Source organism: Acomys minous (genome assembly GCF_964271855.1).
Source record: "Acomys minous genome assembly, chromosome: 7".
Classification (NCBI taxonomy): domain Eukaryota; kingdom Metazoa; phylum Chordata; class Mammalia; order Rodentia; family Muridae; genus Acomys; species Acomys minous.
In genome coordinates this window covers 24,907,539-24,926,890 of record NC_140488.1, presented here as the reverse complement: position 1 = coordinate 24,926,890, position 19,352 = coordinate 24,907,539, and the positions used below count along the sequence as shown (strand labels likewise).

The 19,352-nt window shown below is 40.9% G+C and overlaps 1 protein-coding gene across 7 annotated transcripts in view; it reads right to left on the bottom strand.

Moving 5' to 3' along the window:
- ENOX2 (ecto-NOX disulfide-thiol exchanger 2) overlaps nucleotides 1-19,352 on the bottom strand; it is a 299,360-nt gene that overhangs the window by 35,235 nt on the left and 244,773 nt on the right. For all 7 annotated transcript variants that reach the window (XM_084788928.1, XM_084788931.1, XM_084788929.1 and 4 more), the window contains 4 exons: nucleotides 15,080-15,286; nucleotides 8,834-9,067; nucleotides 5,843-6,055; nucleotides 2,954-3,060 (listed from right to left, as the gene is read on the bottom strand). In XM_084788928.1, coding sequence (XP_084645054.1) covers nucleotides 2,954-3,060; nucleotides 5,843-6,055; nucleotides 8,834-9,067; nucleotides 15,080-15,286 — 761 coding nt within the window. The remainder of the gene's footprint in view (nucleotides 1-2,953; nucleotides 3,061-5,842; nucleotides 6,056-8,833; nucleotides 9,068-15,079; nucleotides 15,287-19,352) is intronic.

The window sequence follows — 19,352 nt, the reverse complement described above, 5'->3', positions numbered from 1 at the left end:
TCACAGACATATAACCAGAAAAGTAAAGCAATTAAAAGGACTCATTACCAAACTAGTCACCTTGGCATAGTATACCATAGGTCCTCCAAGATGGGCTTTTTCTAAGTTCATGCTCTACCTGTCACTCAGCAGATAAGAATACTGGTAGAGGCATGGCAGTTAAACAAGGAATGGGTACCTTCTGACTCAAGGCTTCCACTAGCTGATGGTAAGAGGTTGTCAAAACTAACTTGATGAAACACCTAAGTGCTGAGCTGTTCTAATTTTCAGTGGGATGCTAAAAAGCACCCACATCTTTTTGTTTGTTTGTTTGTTTTCGAGACAGGGTTTCTCTGTGCAGCCTTGGCTGTCCTGGACTAGCTTTGTAGACCAGGCTGGCCTCGAACTCATATCAATCTGCCTGCCTCTGCCTCCCGAGTGCTGGGATTAAAGATGGCATCCACATCTTAAGAGGACACTTTCCCACTTCTCATAGGATATATCTTATGAGTCTTCTCAGTGGCCTGCTATCGGTGGAGAATTTGCAGAGTTGAGAGCAAAAACAAAAACAGTAGGAAAATCAAACTGCAGTTCATAAGACAACAATATAAAGTGGAAAAACTCATTGGGTTTAGGGATGGCAAGCTCAGAGGAAGGCCATGCGATTTGTCTCACTGTTGAATGTAAAACCAGATGAAAGTCATGAGCGTGCTATGTATCATTGTCAGTAGTAATTTTAGTTACCAAGATTGAGGAAGGTAGGCTTGGATTTAATCGAATCAAATACACAGGGAAAAAATTGGCCAATAAGGCAGAGATTACAACTGTAGCTCTTGGCAAATCAAGCTGCTGGTGTATCTTATCACCATCCCAGTGCTGAGGCTTTACAACAATACTGTATAATGGGGTCTATGATTCTCAATTCTCCATAGGTGTGGAAAAATGTCCAGCTCACTACAATAGCTATCTTTACTATGGCCCTAATTTAAGTATAAAGCATATATTCCCTAGGTAGCCAAGCTTGGTATATATAGAGCCTTGATAAAGAACTGGTGGGGAAATTCTTTGAGACCAGGGTTCACTATATAGTTTGGCACTGAATGAATGCATGATCCTCCTGCCTCAGCCTGCTCTGATTACAAGTGTGTACTCTGGGGACTATTTTATTGCCACATAGCTAACAAAACAAGTGTTGCCTCAGAAAGTCAGTCTCTTCCTTCTATGCACTGGCAGGGTTTTCCTTAAAAGTTTGGACAACTTAGACCATCAAACCTCTAGAAGGGTTGCAGGGTTACGTGTATTAAAGGGAAGGAAGCTATTTAATACAGAGTAAGAATTACTAATCCACCAAATCTCCAATCTAAAACCTTTCCAAAATTGAAAATATTTGGGTGACAAATGATGCTAGTAATCTAAAATTAATGAAGGCATTGTTAGTTTTGTATAATTCTGTACACTCACTGGACAGATGTCATCAAAAGATTTCTCGCTGACTCCCAGTTCTCTCTGCTGAGCTAGAAGTGAGATTGTATAGACTACAAGTTTAGGGCCAGGAGTATTTTCCCTTAAAAAGTTATCAAGAGTTTAAGCTGTTCCCATACAAACCATCTTAGCTGCCCACAGAAGGCCAGAGTGGAGTGACTAGTGCCTTCACTTCAAAGGCTAGGAAACCAAGTCTCACAGAGACCAGACAACTTGCTCAAAACTGCATACAAGTCTATAGCCGAGATCAGAGGACAGTAATGTCTACTTACTTCCTACTTGTGAAATCATTTAACAATTTGCATTTCAGTTTTATTACATGTAAAACATGGATTCTATACCTACTCATTATTCCCTCATTGAGTTGTTAATAATACACTGAAATAACACCACGTACATTTTCAAATTGCTTATACATTTTTTAAACATTTAATCTTAAAAAATTGGTTTCATTATTATCATCATCACCAATTAACAGGGAAGGAAATAGGGACCAAGACATGCTGAATAATTTGCTCAGTCCACGAAGCTACAAATGGAACAAAAGCTGTTATCTGATTTCTTGTTGGACACTCAGTCTATACTGGTCTGCACTACACTACATGGAATGTAAGGCTTCTGAAGGCAAGATAACCAGTTCAAAGGTGGGAAAATGTCTGTCTAATGTATAAGGGCCTGAGTTTAATTACTAGCATGGCAAAAGAGAAACAGGAACATGAGAAATTGACCTATGGCTATAATAAATTTGTTACCAGAATGGCCAAATGAACCATAAATGAAGTTGAAAAAGTTTCTGTTTATATAGACAAAAATATCAGGCCCCAGGAAGGACACTTCCTGTAGGTACAGAAGAACCTGGTGGAACTCAGCAAACACAAGCCTTCCACATGCTTTCCATCCAGATTCAGGCTATTGAACCAATCCTATTATACACATTAGAGTATTGTGCTAAAGATTTCCTTGAGCAAAACTGGAAGGCTGTGTGTCGACCTTGATGTGAAATCGCAGCCCTCTCTTTCCTTTAAATCTTCCAGCTATATAGACAGCCAAACACATTTGATAAAAGAAGCTCAGAAATTTCCTTCCTTCAACATAGCAGCAGACAGCATGTAGCCTCGACTGTCAAGCACTCTAATAAATGGAAGACAGCCCTGACGCTACTGCCAATAGAAGCACAGGTCAGGAATTATTATTGTACCCAGGACTAGCTAGTATAGAGAAGTAAGACTTACAATTATCCCACCACATTTTCACTACTAAGATATCTAGGCAGCAGGATGCATCTAAGACAACATGTGCACATTTATTACCCCTTTGACAGCAGGTGGCTTTGATGTTGACAGGGTATAGACCACATTTCAGTGTTTCATTAGGGCCTTGTTGTGACCATGGGAGCTTAGCACTATTTAATTCTGGTTAAACTCCAAATCAATAACTTGTTAAGGAAAAAAACTGTCCCCATGAGGAGCAACCAGAGTAGAAAGTTACCAACCTCAGCTTGTTTGCACCAAACACTGATGTTTTTACGTTGGGCTTTTGTGAAGTGGTCCCATGCCTTCTGTTTGGAAGCGGAATGGTACACAGCTACTATCTGCTCAACTGCAGTATCAAATCGGCAGTCAGATCCGGCCAAATCATCATCCAGGGACGAAAGTGAGAGAAAAAAAAATAAAAGAGATACATGAGGCTTGTTTTGTCAAGTTGTTATGACACAAACCAGGCTGTGGCTGTACTTGGAGGTGGCTACATGCGCTGTGGTACTGTAATGGTTTCTTTTCTCATGGCTGGGCTAAAATTCTGACAAGAAGCAAAGCAAGGAAGGAAGAGTCTCTTTTGCCTCACAGTTTAAGAAGGGATACAGTTACTTATGACATGGAAAGTATGGTGGAAGGAGTGGGAGGTACCCAGTGTATGCCAGTCAAGAAGCACAGAGCAAACAGGAAATGGGGCAGGACTCTAAAACTTCACAGCTACTCTCAGTGACCTTCTGCCTCGAGGGAGTCTTGATCTCCTTAAAGTTGCACAACTTTCAACCTAGCACCAGGTAGTTCAAGAGCATGAGCCTATGGGGGCAGTGCACACTCAAATCAGAATGGCTACTATGATTTTAAAAGAGACTCAAGGAAAGAGACATCAATATACATTAAGAAGAATCTCCCAGTTTGGGCTGAGATGATGAACAAAGTCTTTAATACAAAAACTTTATATTTATTTAGGCAAAGAAAAGGTCAAGAGTCAAAATAAATTTGTTTTAGGCTCTGTATTTGTATCTACTTGAGGGCTACTAAGTTTGCATAGCATAGAAACAAACTATACTAGCAACTACACTACTGGGTCCTTTTGTTTAATGTATTAAGTATTATTTTAAATTAATTTGTATATAATATATAAAACAATGGGTTTCATTATGTCATTTTATACATATATGATTGTGTTATTCATATTCACTGTCTCAGTTTATTAAGTAGCTCTATGAAATAAGCTGGAGTGCTTAACTTTAAGGAATATGTGTTTCCATTACTCTAAGGTATGCTTAACCAGAAATCTAAATCTAAATATAAAACACTAGCGTCTATGTTATGTACACCTACATAGGCATGTTGACTTGAGAAAAATATATGAGACAAATCTTTGTGAATGCAGTCCTAGAGAATATCTTTCAAGATCCCTTAGAATATTAAAGGTGGAAATACACACAAATATTTTTGGGTTTTCCATTAATCATTTCAAGAGAAAGCTTATAAACTCTCTGTCTCTGTCTCTCTATAGCTCTCTCTCTCTCTCTCTCTCTCTCTCTCTCTCTCTCTCTCTCTCTGTCTGTCTGTCTCTGTCTCTCTGTCTCTCTCTGTCTCTCTCTCTCTCTGTCTCTCTCTCTGTCTCTCTCTCTCTCTCTCTCTCTCTCTCTCTCTCTGTCTCTCTCTTTGGGTGTATGTGTGTGTGTGTGTGTGTGTGTGTGTGTGTGTGTGTGTGTGTGCGCGCGTGCATGTGCATCCCCACCCACACAGGACAGAGGACAGCCTTTGGGAGCCAGTCTTTTCACCCCACCATGTTGGTTCTGTGGATTGAACTTCAATTGTTACACTTGGAGGCATCCACTTTAACCTGCTGAGCCATCTCTCTGGCTCAAGTGAAGTGAAGCTCAGATATGAAAAAGAAAAGGCAGGAGAAGAACCTTGGTTTCCCACAGAAAGAAAATCCAGAGATAGGATTTTTTCTTTACAGTTATGTCTTCATTGTGTTCTAACAATTTATGGGTTCTCCCAACTCTTGCTGCTTTCTTTTTCTACTTATTCTTAAGTCCTGAAGATAGGTGCCTTCCCCTCTTGGATTTTATGTCCATATATACTTCCAAAATATAGGTGGAAATGGCAGAACTCCTTAATCCCACTTATGTATGAGTCAAGTATGGAGGAAAAAGTAGAGGAAGAGTGGACCATAATTGCTTAAAAGCAAAATCATAAAACTGCCCAGATTCTTAAGTTGAATATAGTTCCTTATTGAAAAGATGTGATCATATAATTCTGTTACATGGTAAACAGACAAACAAACAAACATTACTTGAGAATTTATCTGATGTATCTGATTTAAGAGAACTTGGGGAGATCTGAAGTGATCTAACCGAAGAATGCCCATTTCAATGGCTTTCACCAGCTCTTTGCTGCCTATCATATCTAGTGAAGATAATGGAAGAAAGAAAACTAAATTGAAATTATAGAAGTAGCAAATTTATTTTTTCATGCAATCATCTTGGGAAAATATAATCGTATTTATTACTACAAGTTCCTGAAAGCATATTACATGAGGATAATCATGCAAATCTGAAGAAATGCAGCTATAAAGTCTTATCATCATACTCTAACATCAGTAATAAAATATCTAATCCTCCACTGAGGACCAGCGTTGTGAAAGGATGTGGCTCATCTATATCCCAGTGCTTCTGCAAAGTTGAAGAAACTAAAGCAGAGAAAATGGAGACATGGGATGCTAACATGTGTCCTCTGATTAGAGTTTTTCAAGTCGACCACGGAAAGCAGTGGTTCTCAACCTGTGGGTCATAACCCCCTTGATGGTGGCATTTCTGATATCCTGCATATCATATATTTACATTGAGATTCATAACAGCAGCAAAGCTTCAGTAATGAAGTAGCAACAAAAATGATTTTATGGTTGGGGTTGGCACATGAGAAGCTGTATTAAAGGTCACAGCATTAGGAAGGTTGAGAACCACTGCCATACGGAGAGCCCACAAGGTAGTTAGGAAGGTCATCTTGCTTGGCACTTGAAAAAGATAGCTCTGTAGGCCTGGGATCCTGTGTAGGGGAAGTGGTGCTTAAGTGAAGGCTCTCTCAGCCTTTCCAGCAGAACTGTAACTTCCACTTACATTGAAGGAGAATTCCAGAAAGGGCCTGCTTGAACTTCTCTTTTGCTTCTTCCATCTCTTTCTCATGGGCAGCTTTCTCGTTCAGCAGGCGGCGGACGTGGCTGTTGGCTGACTGGATCATGGAATAGAAGTGGTTGGCACTGCGGCGGTTTACCTCTCCCCTCTCTATCCATGTGAGCAAGGTCTGCACAGCTTCTGAGAATTTGGAATCATCTGAAACAAAAAGTTGATTTGTGAAAACTAGTGACAATGAGCAAATCTCATTCTATTTTTCCCCAATATGCCAGCAATGAGGTCTTCATGGCTCTTTGGCATGAAGGTAAGGAACCTCACATGCGCACATGCGCACATGCGTACACAGGCAGCAGATGGGAAGAAGAAATAAGGAAAGGCCAGGCAGACTGGTTATGGCTAATGAAGAGCTTCAAAAAGAAGAGGGTTTCTTTCTTTCAAAGAGTTTCCGGGGCTGTAAGTATGTGTGAGGCCCTAGTTTCCATTCCCAGTATGCACGCACGTGTGCACAGAGAGAGAGAGAGAGAGAGAGAGAGAGAGAGAGAGAGAGAGAGAGAGAGAGAGAGAGAGAGAGAGAGAGAGAGAGATTAGCAATGAGGGAACTTTACCACTCTATAACCTTGCATTTTAATAATGGAAAGCCAATGAGAATGTTGCATTTAAGTTCAGTATGTCAGTACCTTTACCCTGAATCCATGGGATTATACCTAAGCAAAGAGCTCAGTGGGTAGTTCTTTATGGACAAGCATTTCTATTTTCAACCCTTTAGGATATTACTCCGCAATCCAAGCAGTTCCTTTTATTTTCCTATGTCCTTGCTCCTTTTATCTCTTGCATACAAGTAAATTTCTGCAGTTCACCAGGAGCCATTCTGTAATGTTAACAAAGCACGGATCTTCCAGACCTTCCAGCCCAGCCGGCTTCCCGAGCCTCACTTATTCTGTTCTTACAGATTTGAGAGACTGACTCCAGCATTTGATTGAAGCCGCATCCTAGAGCTTCACATTCCTCCCTGGCTAGAAGCTCTTAGTCAAGCATACAGATCTAGCTCTGCAATTTTTTCTTTTTGCACCGCCCCCCCGGCCCCCTCCGGAGCCCCCCTCCCCCGCTCAGTGCAGAGACAATGGTAGATGACTCCTCCCCACGCAGCAGCTTCTTGTTTCATTACTTGGATATGGTCTTTTATGTTAATGTAGCTTGTGCTTCTCTTGAGGGCTGTGTAACCAGCAAATTCTTTTTTTTTTTTCTTTTTAAATGTAAAGTGTCTTGTTTTAGTGTCATGTGAATAGACAAGTCTTGGAGCTGGCATCTTCCCAGCGGGAAAGCTTCTCCAGTGTTTCGAAGTGTACCATTATTTCTGTTCAGTTTGGAACACTAGGCGTTCTGTTTTTCCATTGCAGAAAGTCAAAATCAATCCAAAGAGATTTCTTAAATGTGATGTAAACAAGTTTGGCAAGTGAGACCTATTTATCTAGAAAGTGGAATTAGTGGGATCTTGCTGAAAGGAGAGCACAGAAGCAGGGCAAATTCATACCATTAGAGCTAGGTCAGTGTCACCAGTAAGATCAATGGGACAGCAGCATTCATTCAATAAAATCAACTGTACTTAGAAAACGAGAGACTGGATTTTAAGACAAGAGAGCAGGCAAGGTGATTAGTGTCAAATTAGCAATGTGGCTCTAAGAACCAAGCACAACAGGAATCAAAACGAATGAAAAAGGAGTTTGGCTTAGCTTTGGAGAATACCTTGGCCTTTAACAAGTATAAAGACTTCTTTTCATGGGTAGTAGCTACGTCTTCAGGGTAATCAATTCATACACATTGTGAGTAATTTCTGGCCCTCCATTTTGCTATCTTTGTTTCTTATTTATTTAGTTTGACATAGGAATCATTCTATAACCCAGGCTTTCCTTCACTTCTTGCTGATTCTTCTGCCATTGCCTCCAGAGTTTTGGGATCCCAAGCATGCTCCAGTATACTGGCTCATTTTGCCATCTTTAAAATGAGAACTTTACTGGAATGTCACAGGGCCATATCCAGTTCTATCATGCTGATGTGCTCACTGGTTGAAAATTCAAATTTCACTTGTACTCACTAAGAAAGGGGGCACATGTAGGTCCTAAACCATCACACCTAAATTCTTCTAGTGTGGTAAGTGGGAAAATATTTCTTCTTAGTCGTCTAATGTCTGTATAAATAAGTGGCAACTTTTGAGACAATGCGGGAACTGAGACATAGGTGGGACGGACAAAGTTCCTGGTTCTGAAGTTACTGGTACTACCAGCAAACCTCCAACACAAGAAATGCTAGGATCTATTAGTCAGAAATTGAAAGAGTAACTGGCAACAGCAATCACATTTATTATAACTCCCCAAGAAAAGAGATCATTTACTTGTAGGTTTCTAGGTCCCTCTGGATCCTTCTACTTTGCTGTTCTCCCATGCTTCTCTCATCTAGAGTCCCAATAGGATGTCCTCCCCTCTGTCCCAGTTTCCTGGTAAGTGAAGGCTTTCGTGGGACATGCCCCTTGGGCTAGAACATTATGATAGGCAGACTTGGGCCCAGGGGTCCTGCTCAAACTATGGCACCAGCCAAGGACAATACAGGCCGTAAACTTCAAACCCCTACCCAGATCTAGCCAATGGACAGGACATTCTCCACAGTTGAGTGGAGAGTGGGGTATGACTTTCATAAATACTCTGGTGCCCCATATTTGACCATGTCCCCTGGAGGGGGAGACCTGGTGGCACTCAGAGGAAGGACAGCAGGTTACCAAGAAAAGACTTGATACCCTATGAGCATATACAGGGGGAGGTAATCCCCCTCAGGAACAGTCATAGGGGAGGGGAATAAGGGGAAAACGGGAGGGAGGGAAGAATGGGAGGATACAAGGGATGGGATAACCATTGAGATGTAACAAGAATAAATTAATTTAAAAAAAGAGATCATTTAATCATGGGGCTTGTGTATTGTCTATACCTTTTAGTTTTTCAGCAACAAGGCTGCATTCATGATCTGAATAGTGGACCACTGGGGGTGGGGATGGTGGACGCAGTCTTTCTTCTTCCATCCGTCTACGGTGCCGCTCCTCTCTTGCTAGCATACGCTGTTTACACTCCCACTCATATAAGTCATCCCGAGCCTGGGCAAAGTCAACATGGAGACGGCCTGTGTCCTTCTTGTCAGTACTAGAGCCCAGGCGAATTCGGTAACCTAAATTAAAGAGGCAGTGGGGGAAGGGAGAAGAGACTAGTCAGCCAACAACCACATGTACTTTTCCAAGTTCAGTGTCTTAGCAATGGCTTCAGTAGTCCTAAGTGATCATGTAACAGCAAATTCTCTCCCAGTGTTATCAAGATGACTTACCAAGACTTAGATTAACATCTCATTTTGTAATGTACACCGTAGTGGTAAGTTGTCACATGGTCGTTTGAACTTACTGAGAAGACAGATCTGTAAATGAGGTTGCCTCTCCTCCCCCCATTTTCAGACCCAACTCTTTGTGTCTCAAAGTGTCTACCGAAGCTTCTTGTCTGGCTCTGGGTTTCCCACTTCTGCTCTGTGACAGGGAGAAGGAAAGAACTCCCAAAGAGTAAAAAACACTATACTCTTGAGAGCAGCTAGAAGGTAAATAATTTCTAACACATGTTACTATTATTTATCCCATGACATAAAGGTATCTACAGTGGGAAAGATCCAGATGTTTAGCCATAGAAAGTTAGTTTAATTGGGAACTCCAATTGACTGGTTGAATTTCTCCAGTTGGTTTCTGATGGATGCTGTGAGGGCCTAATTTGATAATGCTATCTCTATCTGTTGCCTTAAAAAACAACTAAAACAAACAAAACCCAACCGACCCACTGACCTATCAAAAGCAACAACAAAACAGACTTGGAAGCCTCCTTCAAGGGAATAAATATTCTGCTCTGCCTAGGAATCTTGTTTGGGAACTTCAGCTGGCTGTCTTCTCTGGACTTCCCTAGTCTGTGTCTGCTGGATGCTGGTAAGCCTCCATTTTTACCATGTTACCTTTGTGCTACTGTTCTTTTACTTGGAGTCCTTATCTAAGGGGACACTCTGCTCTGCCTGGGACTCTCTCAATCAGTAATTGCTGGTGATTGCCTCAATGGAGCTTCCCTAGTGGATTTCTGGTGGATAGTTTGAGTACTCAATTTGATATTTTGTTCTATCTTTTATTTTAACTTTGGTTTATCATATACTTAATAAACACATTCATTGAAAATGGAAAGTATAGCTATAACAGATCATTCTCTGCACCATGCAGAACACATCTGCTGCATAACTACAAGAAACTGATTTAAAACCCACAGAATCCTCATAAAAGCCAGGCATGGTAGCAGATGTCTGTAATCCCAACGCTCTTATGGTGAGATAAGAGAAGGAGACAGGAGAATCCTGAGGAGCTCAAGTGCAAGCTAGCAAGCCATTACAACAGTGAACAAGAGACCCTGTCTCAAATAAGATGGAAGACAAGGACTGACATACATGCTCACATTCATACACACAAGCATACTTATACATACATGCACACACACATCATACATTTGCATATAAACACAAGAGTAAGAAAAAAAAACATCATCAATGAAAGACTAGGCCTTATATTGTACCAAGGGCTGGGAAGAAAGGAATGGCATTTCCCAACTATGGTGTTTTTGGATAATTTCAAGAATGTAAATCACACCATTCCATAGAATTCTGGTTAAATGTAAATACATTAGCTTATAAATGAACTTTTAAAAATTGTTTCCTAGATGTAGTTGGGAGCTCTGGATTACTTTCTTTTCTGAGGGGGGAATTAAATAGATGGGGAGGGGTGGTACATATTTTAGAATACTAAAAAATGTTGATATAATTACAACAGCCATGTAGAACTTCCATTTAGAAAGCCAGGATCAACTTTCTACTTCTCCGTTTTGTGCCAGTTATATTGGCCTAAGCAAAGTTTCTTGACAAACACGATATTGTTATGTACATTTTGTGTTTATATATATGAATATATATATTCATCTCATTTCATTCTCAGCACAGACTATAAGAGTAAACATTTGCCAAAGAGAAAAATAAACATCAGAGAAGGCAGAGAGGTTCAGAAGTCCTATGTGGGAAGAGTGGGGTGCAGGGGTTGGGGCAACTAGCAGAAGCAGTACTTGAATCCACTGGGGATGTTAGATATGCAAAGCTACTAAGTTTTCTTCTCTTCTTCTGAGCAATGCTCAATACAGATTTTGTTCCTGGATAATTTAATTTAGCACATGAAAAAATATACATATATTTAGCACATGAAACAATGGTGTTTGAGATACTGGACAGTGCTGACAGTGAACAGTGAGAGACAATCAAATGAGGTGGTCCCTGTGATTGCTCCAGGCTACTGTCTAGACAAGGTTGCCCGGCCTTAGTACAGAATGGGAAGCTCAGACACAGCCTGCTGCTCTTCCCTGGGATTTTGTGAAGACTACGTAGACAGAGTTCATGATGCAGAATATCAGAAGGAAGGAATCTGCACAGGGGAAGAGCTGGTGGAGAGAGCTGCAGGAGAGCTCTGCAGAGGCTACCACAACAATTTACTGGGATACTGATGTCTGTACACATAAGTGGAAACCATCGGAGTATTCGATGTTGGAATCTCTGGAGCTCACACATGTCTGGAAATAGCTCCATTTCCCACCTAACAGAGGACAAAAACTCATACATAACAGAGATCAGGTAATCGGAAAGGCTTTACTTTACTAGTGAAGGAAAATTAGCCCTAGCTTGCTTTTGTCCTGCTGAAGAACCATTGAAAGGATAATGATTTCCCAAGTTTCATTCTTTTATCTCAGAACAAAGCTCAAAAGCATTATTTATAAGAATAATAGCAATGTGTATCTCCACTAATTGGCTATCCAGTACCAAATGGTCAGCCCTGAAAACATACATGTAAGTAACATACACACTGTGCAGGTTGTATTTAGAAAGTAATCATGTATACATATATGCATATAACTGCAATTAATGAATTTGAAAGAGAGTGAAGAGAGATATATGCGATGCTTTGGAGAAAAGAAAGGGGGAAATGATGTAATTATATTATAATCTCAAAAACAAAATAAATAATAAAAATGATCTTTCGCAAACAAAGAAATAGCCATTTTTTTTCCTTTTGTGACAGGTTCTTGCTATGTAGCCCAGGCTGGGTTGAGACTCACGATCCTTTCTCCGTAGCTTCCTGAATGCTAAGGGTCATTATTTCTGAAACATACAAATTCTGAAAGAGGTCAACCAAAACTGACTTGTGCTATGAAAAATGTTAGAGGAAACTCAAGCACTGGGGAAATGACAGCAAATGGAAATCTGGATCTCTGCAAGGGAAAGAAGAGCATATATAATGCATAGTTCCACTTACAGAAGTTCCAAGAAATGCCTAGTAATCTGATAAAGAATGCATAAGCGATTGCTTGACAATGAGACAAGAGGGAAGAGAGAATTACAAAAAAGGGACAAGGGGAGCTTTAGGGAATGGGTAGGATATTAATTTCTTTAATGGTTGGCAATGGTTTCCTATCTCTATCATGTATCACATACTATATAATTGTACTTTGAATTATGTTTATCAATTATCATAGCTGTATGTTTCTTTTACTGTTATAACAGATAATGTGGTGCCACAAAGGGTGCCACGTATTTCTTTTAGTCAAAAAACAATAACAAACACATTTTATCAACAAACTTGTTTTAGACCCTTTACAGTTTGGTAGTGTACTTGCACACCCATTTCTTTTACTGATCACCTAAGCCATTAGAAAAGTGGAGCTGCGAACGAATTACACAAGAGATGAAACTATGAAAGCCCTACAGGGTTATGTAGACCCAAAGGAGCTTCCATTCCAGCAAAAATGATTCTTCCTGCGTTCCTCCAACATCGTTTATAGTGTATTTTGTTATTTTGTTTCTTTTTGCCACTTTCTTTTATAATTTACAACAAAAGCAGAATCCCAGTCAAGAGATTTGTGGCACCTGTGACCTTCCCCGGGAGACTGCTCAAATTTAAAGGGCAAAATTTAGTTATTTTCACAACACTGGTTGCCAGTCATCTTTTGTTTGGCAGCCCTGTGGATGTTTGTAGGAGGTGACTGTAAACAGAGAATAGAGTTCATGTTAGGACTGGGTGCCTCCCGAATAGTATGCTTTATTTTATGTCTAACTATTTAAGGTTTTTGAAACCTTTACATTCTTATTAAAATAGTCTATTGTGGACAGCTCTGCGATTGTTGCTAAGTGCTGCCTAATCTGTAGTAGTTAGATTCTGTAGCATATAGCACCTGTCATAAGAGCATTCTGCATTGAACAGCCCCTCTCTTTTCGCATTCTACTAGCCTATTTTGCAAATTCTCATTACCTTTTCCCTGGTCTATTACAGCAGGTTTAAAACTGACCTCCTCTCCTCTTTTCCCTTCTTCCCTCTAATCCATTTTTACACAGAAATGTCAGATTAATCTTTCAGAGACAGTTTTTTGTTCAAAATTGTCTTCTCTACTCCCTATTACTTGGGGTGTAAAAACTCAGTTGATAAACCTTTCAATGTATGCTAACAAATTATGTTTTTCAATCCACTCTCATGTCTGCCTAGCATACAAGCCACTACTTGTGGATTCTTGCATGTTTGCCAAAGGTTTACATTTTTATAATTTTGTTCATATTTTTTCCAGTGTTATCTTAGTTACTTTTCTCTTGCTGTGAAAAGACATAACAACCAAGAAAACTTATACAACAAAGAGTTGATTGTGGCTTACAGTTTCAGAGATTGAGTTCCTGACCATCACTGGGGGTGGGGGTGGGACATGGCAGCAGGCAGGCATGGCACTGGAGTAGCAGCTGAGAATTTACGTCCTTATACATAAGTAGGAGGCAGGGAGAGCTAACTGGGAAGGTCATGGGCTTCTCAAACCTCAAAACTGGATCTCAGTTACACACCTCCTCCAAAAGGCCATACCTCCAAATCCTTTCCAACAGTTCCACCAACTGGGGACCAAGTATTCAAACATGTGAGCCTCTGGGGGCCAATCTCATTCAAACTACCACAACTGTTGACAGGAAAATGCTTTCTCTTTGTCAAAGACATGGTGCAACAGCAACCTTTCTGTGCCTGTCAGATGACTCAGTGGGTAAAGGCACTTGTTGCTAAGCCTAAGGACCTGAGTTTGATCCCTGGAAACTCAGGTAGTAGAAGGAGAGAACTGGGTCCTGTAAATTGTAATCTGACCTTGATCTCCAATTGCAGGCCATAGCAAATATGCACGTGCCCGCACACACACACACACACCCCTCAGACAAATGTAATATATAATTTAAAAAGTGACCTTTCTGGATATTCCTGGTAAGATTTAGAAATATTCATATTCTTTCCATCCCTCTTTCACTCCCTTTTCCATTATCTTTCCCGTCCCTATGGTGTTTGTTCCTGTCAGTCATCATTATTAGCAGTGAGTGTGCTTTATCAGATGGACACAGAAGCATGCATTCTACAACAGTGTAATAGACATCACATTAGAATAAAGTACCAACTGCCATGGGAGCAGAAAAGGGTGCTTAAACTATCTTGGGATAGATGGGACAGATTCATTAGAGAAAGCCTTCCAGCAAGTTTATACTGGAGCTGTAGGAGCTGTAACATTAGAGAGGGAGGGAGGAAAGGAAGGAGAGAGAGGGAGGGGAAGAGAGAGAGAGAGAGAGAGAGAGAGAGAGAGAGAGAGAGAGAGAGAGAGACAGAGAGAGAGAGACAGAGAGACAGAGAGAGAGAGACAGAGACAGAGAGAGACAGAGAGAGACAGAGAATGTGTGTGTTTGAGTGTTGCATTGGCATAGACAACATAATTACAGTACAGTGACAGACATAAAACATTGTGCCATATTCTGGAACCTAGAATTTATTGTGTATTTGGGACATGAGTGCAGGAAGAATTGGGACGTGATACTGAGAGACAAGGCTTATCCTCCACATCTTTAATGCCACATGTAAAATCTAGAGTTGTTTTACAGCCAGTTTAAAACTTCTGATTGCTTTAAGGAGGAAGACTGGAGAGGAGGTAACATGCCTTTTCCAATTTTAAGGCAGAAGGAGTCACTTTTAGCTTAACACACTGCTATTAATGACCCAAATACTCTGGTCTCAGGTCTCTGCATTGTGCCCTGTGAGCACAATCACCGCATAGCAACACTTACCAGACAGATAAAGAGCTTTGTCCACCATGTACTCCTCAGCAAAGCGAATGTGACAGAAGTTCTTTTTGCTCTTCCGGATAGCAATGATCTCTCCACACTGCTCAAACACTTCCACAATGATCTGCTCTGTCCCATTTTCAGGCAGGCCACCCACAAACACTGTCTTACATCCTGGGGGTCTCTCTCGTGTTGCAGGTGGGGGCAGATCTAAAATTAAAGGCAAACGCATCTGAAATAAAAATATTTGTTTGGGACAGACCTCTTTGGAAGCTGGCTTTTTTCAGAGATGGTTCTATTATCCCCACAAACTTTAGCCTCTATGGTGCTTGTCTCTGCTCTATGAAAAATATATTGCATCAGCCTGAAAGGCATTTATCCAGTGATTTGCTGACTGTGATGAAGAGCCATTCCGTATGTCTGTCCCATCTAGAAATCTTTAATTTCAATCCTTACTTTTGCTGTGATACGCCAGTAATTTTTTTTGGGGGGGGTCATTTGTATTAAGAACAGTAAGCAGGAGAAATCTCACTTAGTTGAATTAATTACATTCAGGAATCTGTACACCACAGTCCCTGATAGTCTGCTTAGCTCAGATGGCAGTTACTACATTTTATTTATGTTTATTAAAAGAAGTGGTTCGTAACTAATTTGACAGAAGGCGAATATTTACAAAAGCATTTATAGCTGTTAGAATGGCTTGGATAAACAAATTAGAGTACAAGGTATCCGTTTTTTATTTTTACAGATTTTTTGAAATATAAGTACAAATAGGCCTTTCCTGTAATTTCTTATTGGAATAGTGGGGACCAAAGCTACTCTTGCAGCCTTTAAAGGGGCATAAGACAGCCCGGAACAGCATTAACTAAGTGAGATAAATCTTGCCATAGAGAGTCATTAAAAATCTCCCTAATGAGATGACTCTCCCTCTGCTTAAAAATGCTTTCCTCATCGTATACACAAAGGCAGTTGGCTCTGGCTTTGTTACTCTTTATATGTATCAAAGCATTTTAAAGTGAAAACCTACAGTTGAAAACCCAACAAAACAAAGCATCCTGGCCATGTTTCTTTTCTTCCTGTTCTGGTGTTGGTTTGTGTCTGAAAAGATTTATTTTGTGTAATTCTTTCTTTCCATTCACCTCTCAACAATTCTCTCGGCTCAGGATCTGGAGAGCTCAGCAATCAGGGATTACAGCTCCCCTGTGAAACTAAATGAGTCTCACTCACAGACGAGGATGAAGCGTGTCTACCTGAGCCTTATCCAAGTTGGCACGCAGATGATTTGGGAGCTTCCTTGACTAGCAGTATCCCCCTTGTGCTACTGCTGCACATCTTCCTAGGATGGCGGAGAGGATGGGGGTTTTCATGATGACATTTCCCACTTAGTTGATAAAGAGGAGGAAGGGAGAACTTATAAATAGCTATGTTTTGAAGTCTGTAATTTTAAGAACTCACTATTTTAATATTTGCTTGTGTGTTTCATATGAGAGGTTCAGAGGGAAAGAGAACATTATCGAGTGAGCAGGAGTCTGGACTATCTTACTCTTTTTTATTTCCCCTCCATTTATTTATGTATTTAATCTCTTTACATCACAATTTCCTCCCATCCCCCCCACCTCCCTCCTCCCAGAGAAGGAGAGGCCACCAATTGGTACCAATCCACCCTGGTATCTCAAGTCACTGCAGGACTAAGCACATCCTCTCCCACCTGGAAGTGACAAGGCAGCCCAGCTAGGGGAAAGTGACCTAGTGGTAGGTAGCAGATTCAGAGACAGGTGCTACTCCTATTGTTAGAGAACCTACATGGTGACCAAGCTGCACATTTGTATGTATATGTATAGGGAGTCTAGGTTCTGTCCATGTGGTACATTTACACAATGGAACACAATTCAGCTATTAAAAACAAGAAAATCATGAAATTTACAGGCAAATGGATGGAACTAGAGAAGATCATCCTAGCAGGCTACCAGGACGAGACTTGATAGCTTATGACCATATAGTGGGGGAGGAGGTTCCCCCTCAGTCTTAGACCTAGGGGAAGGGAATAAGATGAAAGCGGGAGGGAAGGAGGAATGGGAAGATACAAGTGATGGGATAATAATTGAGCTATAATCTGAATCAATTAATTAAATAATAATAAAAAATAAATTAATTTAGAAAAGATCATCCTGAGTGTGGTAACCCAGACCCAGAAAGATACACTTGGCATGTACTCACTTATACATGGACATTAGCTATATGGTACAGGATAACTATACTACAATCCACAGACCTAAAGAAGCCAAGGGGGGCCCAAGGGAAGATGCTGAATCTCACTCAGAACAGGAAATACAATAGACATCTGAAGTAGATGGAGGGAGGGAACCATGTGAGAGATAGTGTGGGGAAGGTAACAAGAGTGGGGATCGATGGGCAGATAGAGAGGAGGAGGGTGGGTGAAAAGAACTTGGGGAAAGAACAGAAATGGGGGGCTCTCTGGGACAGGGGATGCTCCTAGGACTCTATGGGGGTGGCCCTAGCTGAGACTCCAAGCAACAGGTGTTAAGGAGAATTAAAGTAGCTACCTCCTTTAGCCAGGTGGGTCTCCCAGCAGAGGGAGGGGAACATCAACCCACACATAAAACCTTTGACCCAAAATGTGTCATCTACAAGAAGTCTAGGGGCAAAGATGGAACAGAGATCGAGAGGCTGGCAAACCAGTGACTTGGCCTGACCCACATCACTTGAGAGGGTAAATTACTATCACTATTAGTGACACTCTGCTATGCTTGCAGACAGGAGTCTAGCATAACTGTATTCTGAGAGGCTTTGCACAGAAGTTGATGGAGACAGATGCAGAGACCCAAGGCTAAGCAACAGGTTGAGCTTGGGGAGTCTTGTGGAAGAGTGGGAGGAAGGATAGAGGGAGCCGAAGGGGTCAAGGACAGCACAAGAAGACTTATAGAGTAATCTAACCTTGGCCCACAGGGGCTCGGAGAGACTGAACCACCAACCAAAGAATTTCAGTTATTCTTAACTCTGCTAGCATGAAAGAATCAACTTGGGAGTTAAGCAAATAATGTGTGACCCCACACCAATAAGGCTGACTTAATTAGTTCAGGGTATAGTCTGTTTTGTTTTGTTTTAGCTTATTGGGCTAAAACCTAAGATGTGTAGGTAGAGTTAAAAGCCAATGAGCATTCTGAACTTGCGATATTACAGAGGAAAATTCTTGGCTAAATGAAGTGTCTCATTCAAGGACATCACATTAAAGGCATCTTAAGCTTGGAACGGGAAAACCTGCATTTAAAGCTTACTCAATATTTGGGTGACCATGGAGAAGTTACACAGCCTATGAAAACGTCTGCTTTCAATCATTTAAAAAGGAAGGCCATTCTTTCCCTTAAATGGCTTTCATCTTGTATGATTATTGATAGTACATTGTACAGATTGGATATTGTATGGACCCTAGCACGTCTTGGCTTCCTAATAAACAGGAGTCATTACAATGCTAATATTTATTAAACTCAGGTCTCCTGACTCCAGTGCTGGGGCTTTTTAATACCCTACCACACGTATGGAGTGTTATCAAGGGCGTGAACATGTATAGTGAGAATTTTGAATTTTGGTTTCTTTAAAACACACAGAAATATTGTTTGGTTTTGTTTTAATCCCAGGTGTGGGGATATGAGGCTGCTTCACAGCAGCTGACTATGATTTGCCTTATGCTCTAACAGAGGTGTGCTTTTGCCAGCTGCAGATAGTTTCTGTGATTGTGTGACCTTTGAAATTCTGGGGACTTTTCAGACGGTAGGTAAATGCTAGGGCCTGAGAGGCAGGGTGGGTGGGTTGCTGGTTGGATGCTATTGGTTGCAGTTTGTTAAGTAGTCATGCACAAGAAATGAGAAGAGGAAGAGATCAGCTACCCTGAAGGTATACCCTCAAACTTGCCCCAAGGAACCCGGCGCCCCTAAGCAGCATGAAGTGGTCTCATGGTGCTGTCCCCCCTTTCTCTCTATCTGGTGTTAGGAGGTTAAATGGGTGGAGAAGGCTGGAAGACAAAGGAACTAATGAAGTAGCAAAGACTGTTTACAGACTTGTGAAATACAAGCCCCGCTGATTTACACAGATAAATCTGAGCTTGGGGAATTTATGGTCATGAAGATGCATGTAGCGTTGACCACAGAATGCAACTCAGCCACTGTATATACAAGCAATCAATTTTCAAAACCATTTGTTTAGATAGTTATTTCCAAATTAAAAACCTTAGAATAATACCCTAGTTTAGAATAAAAAA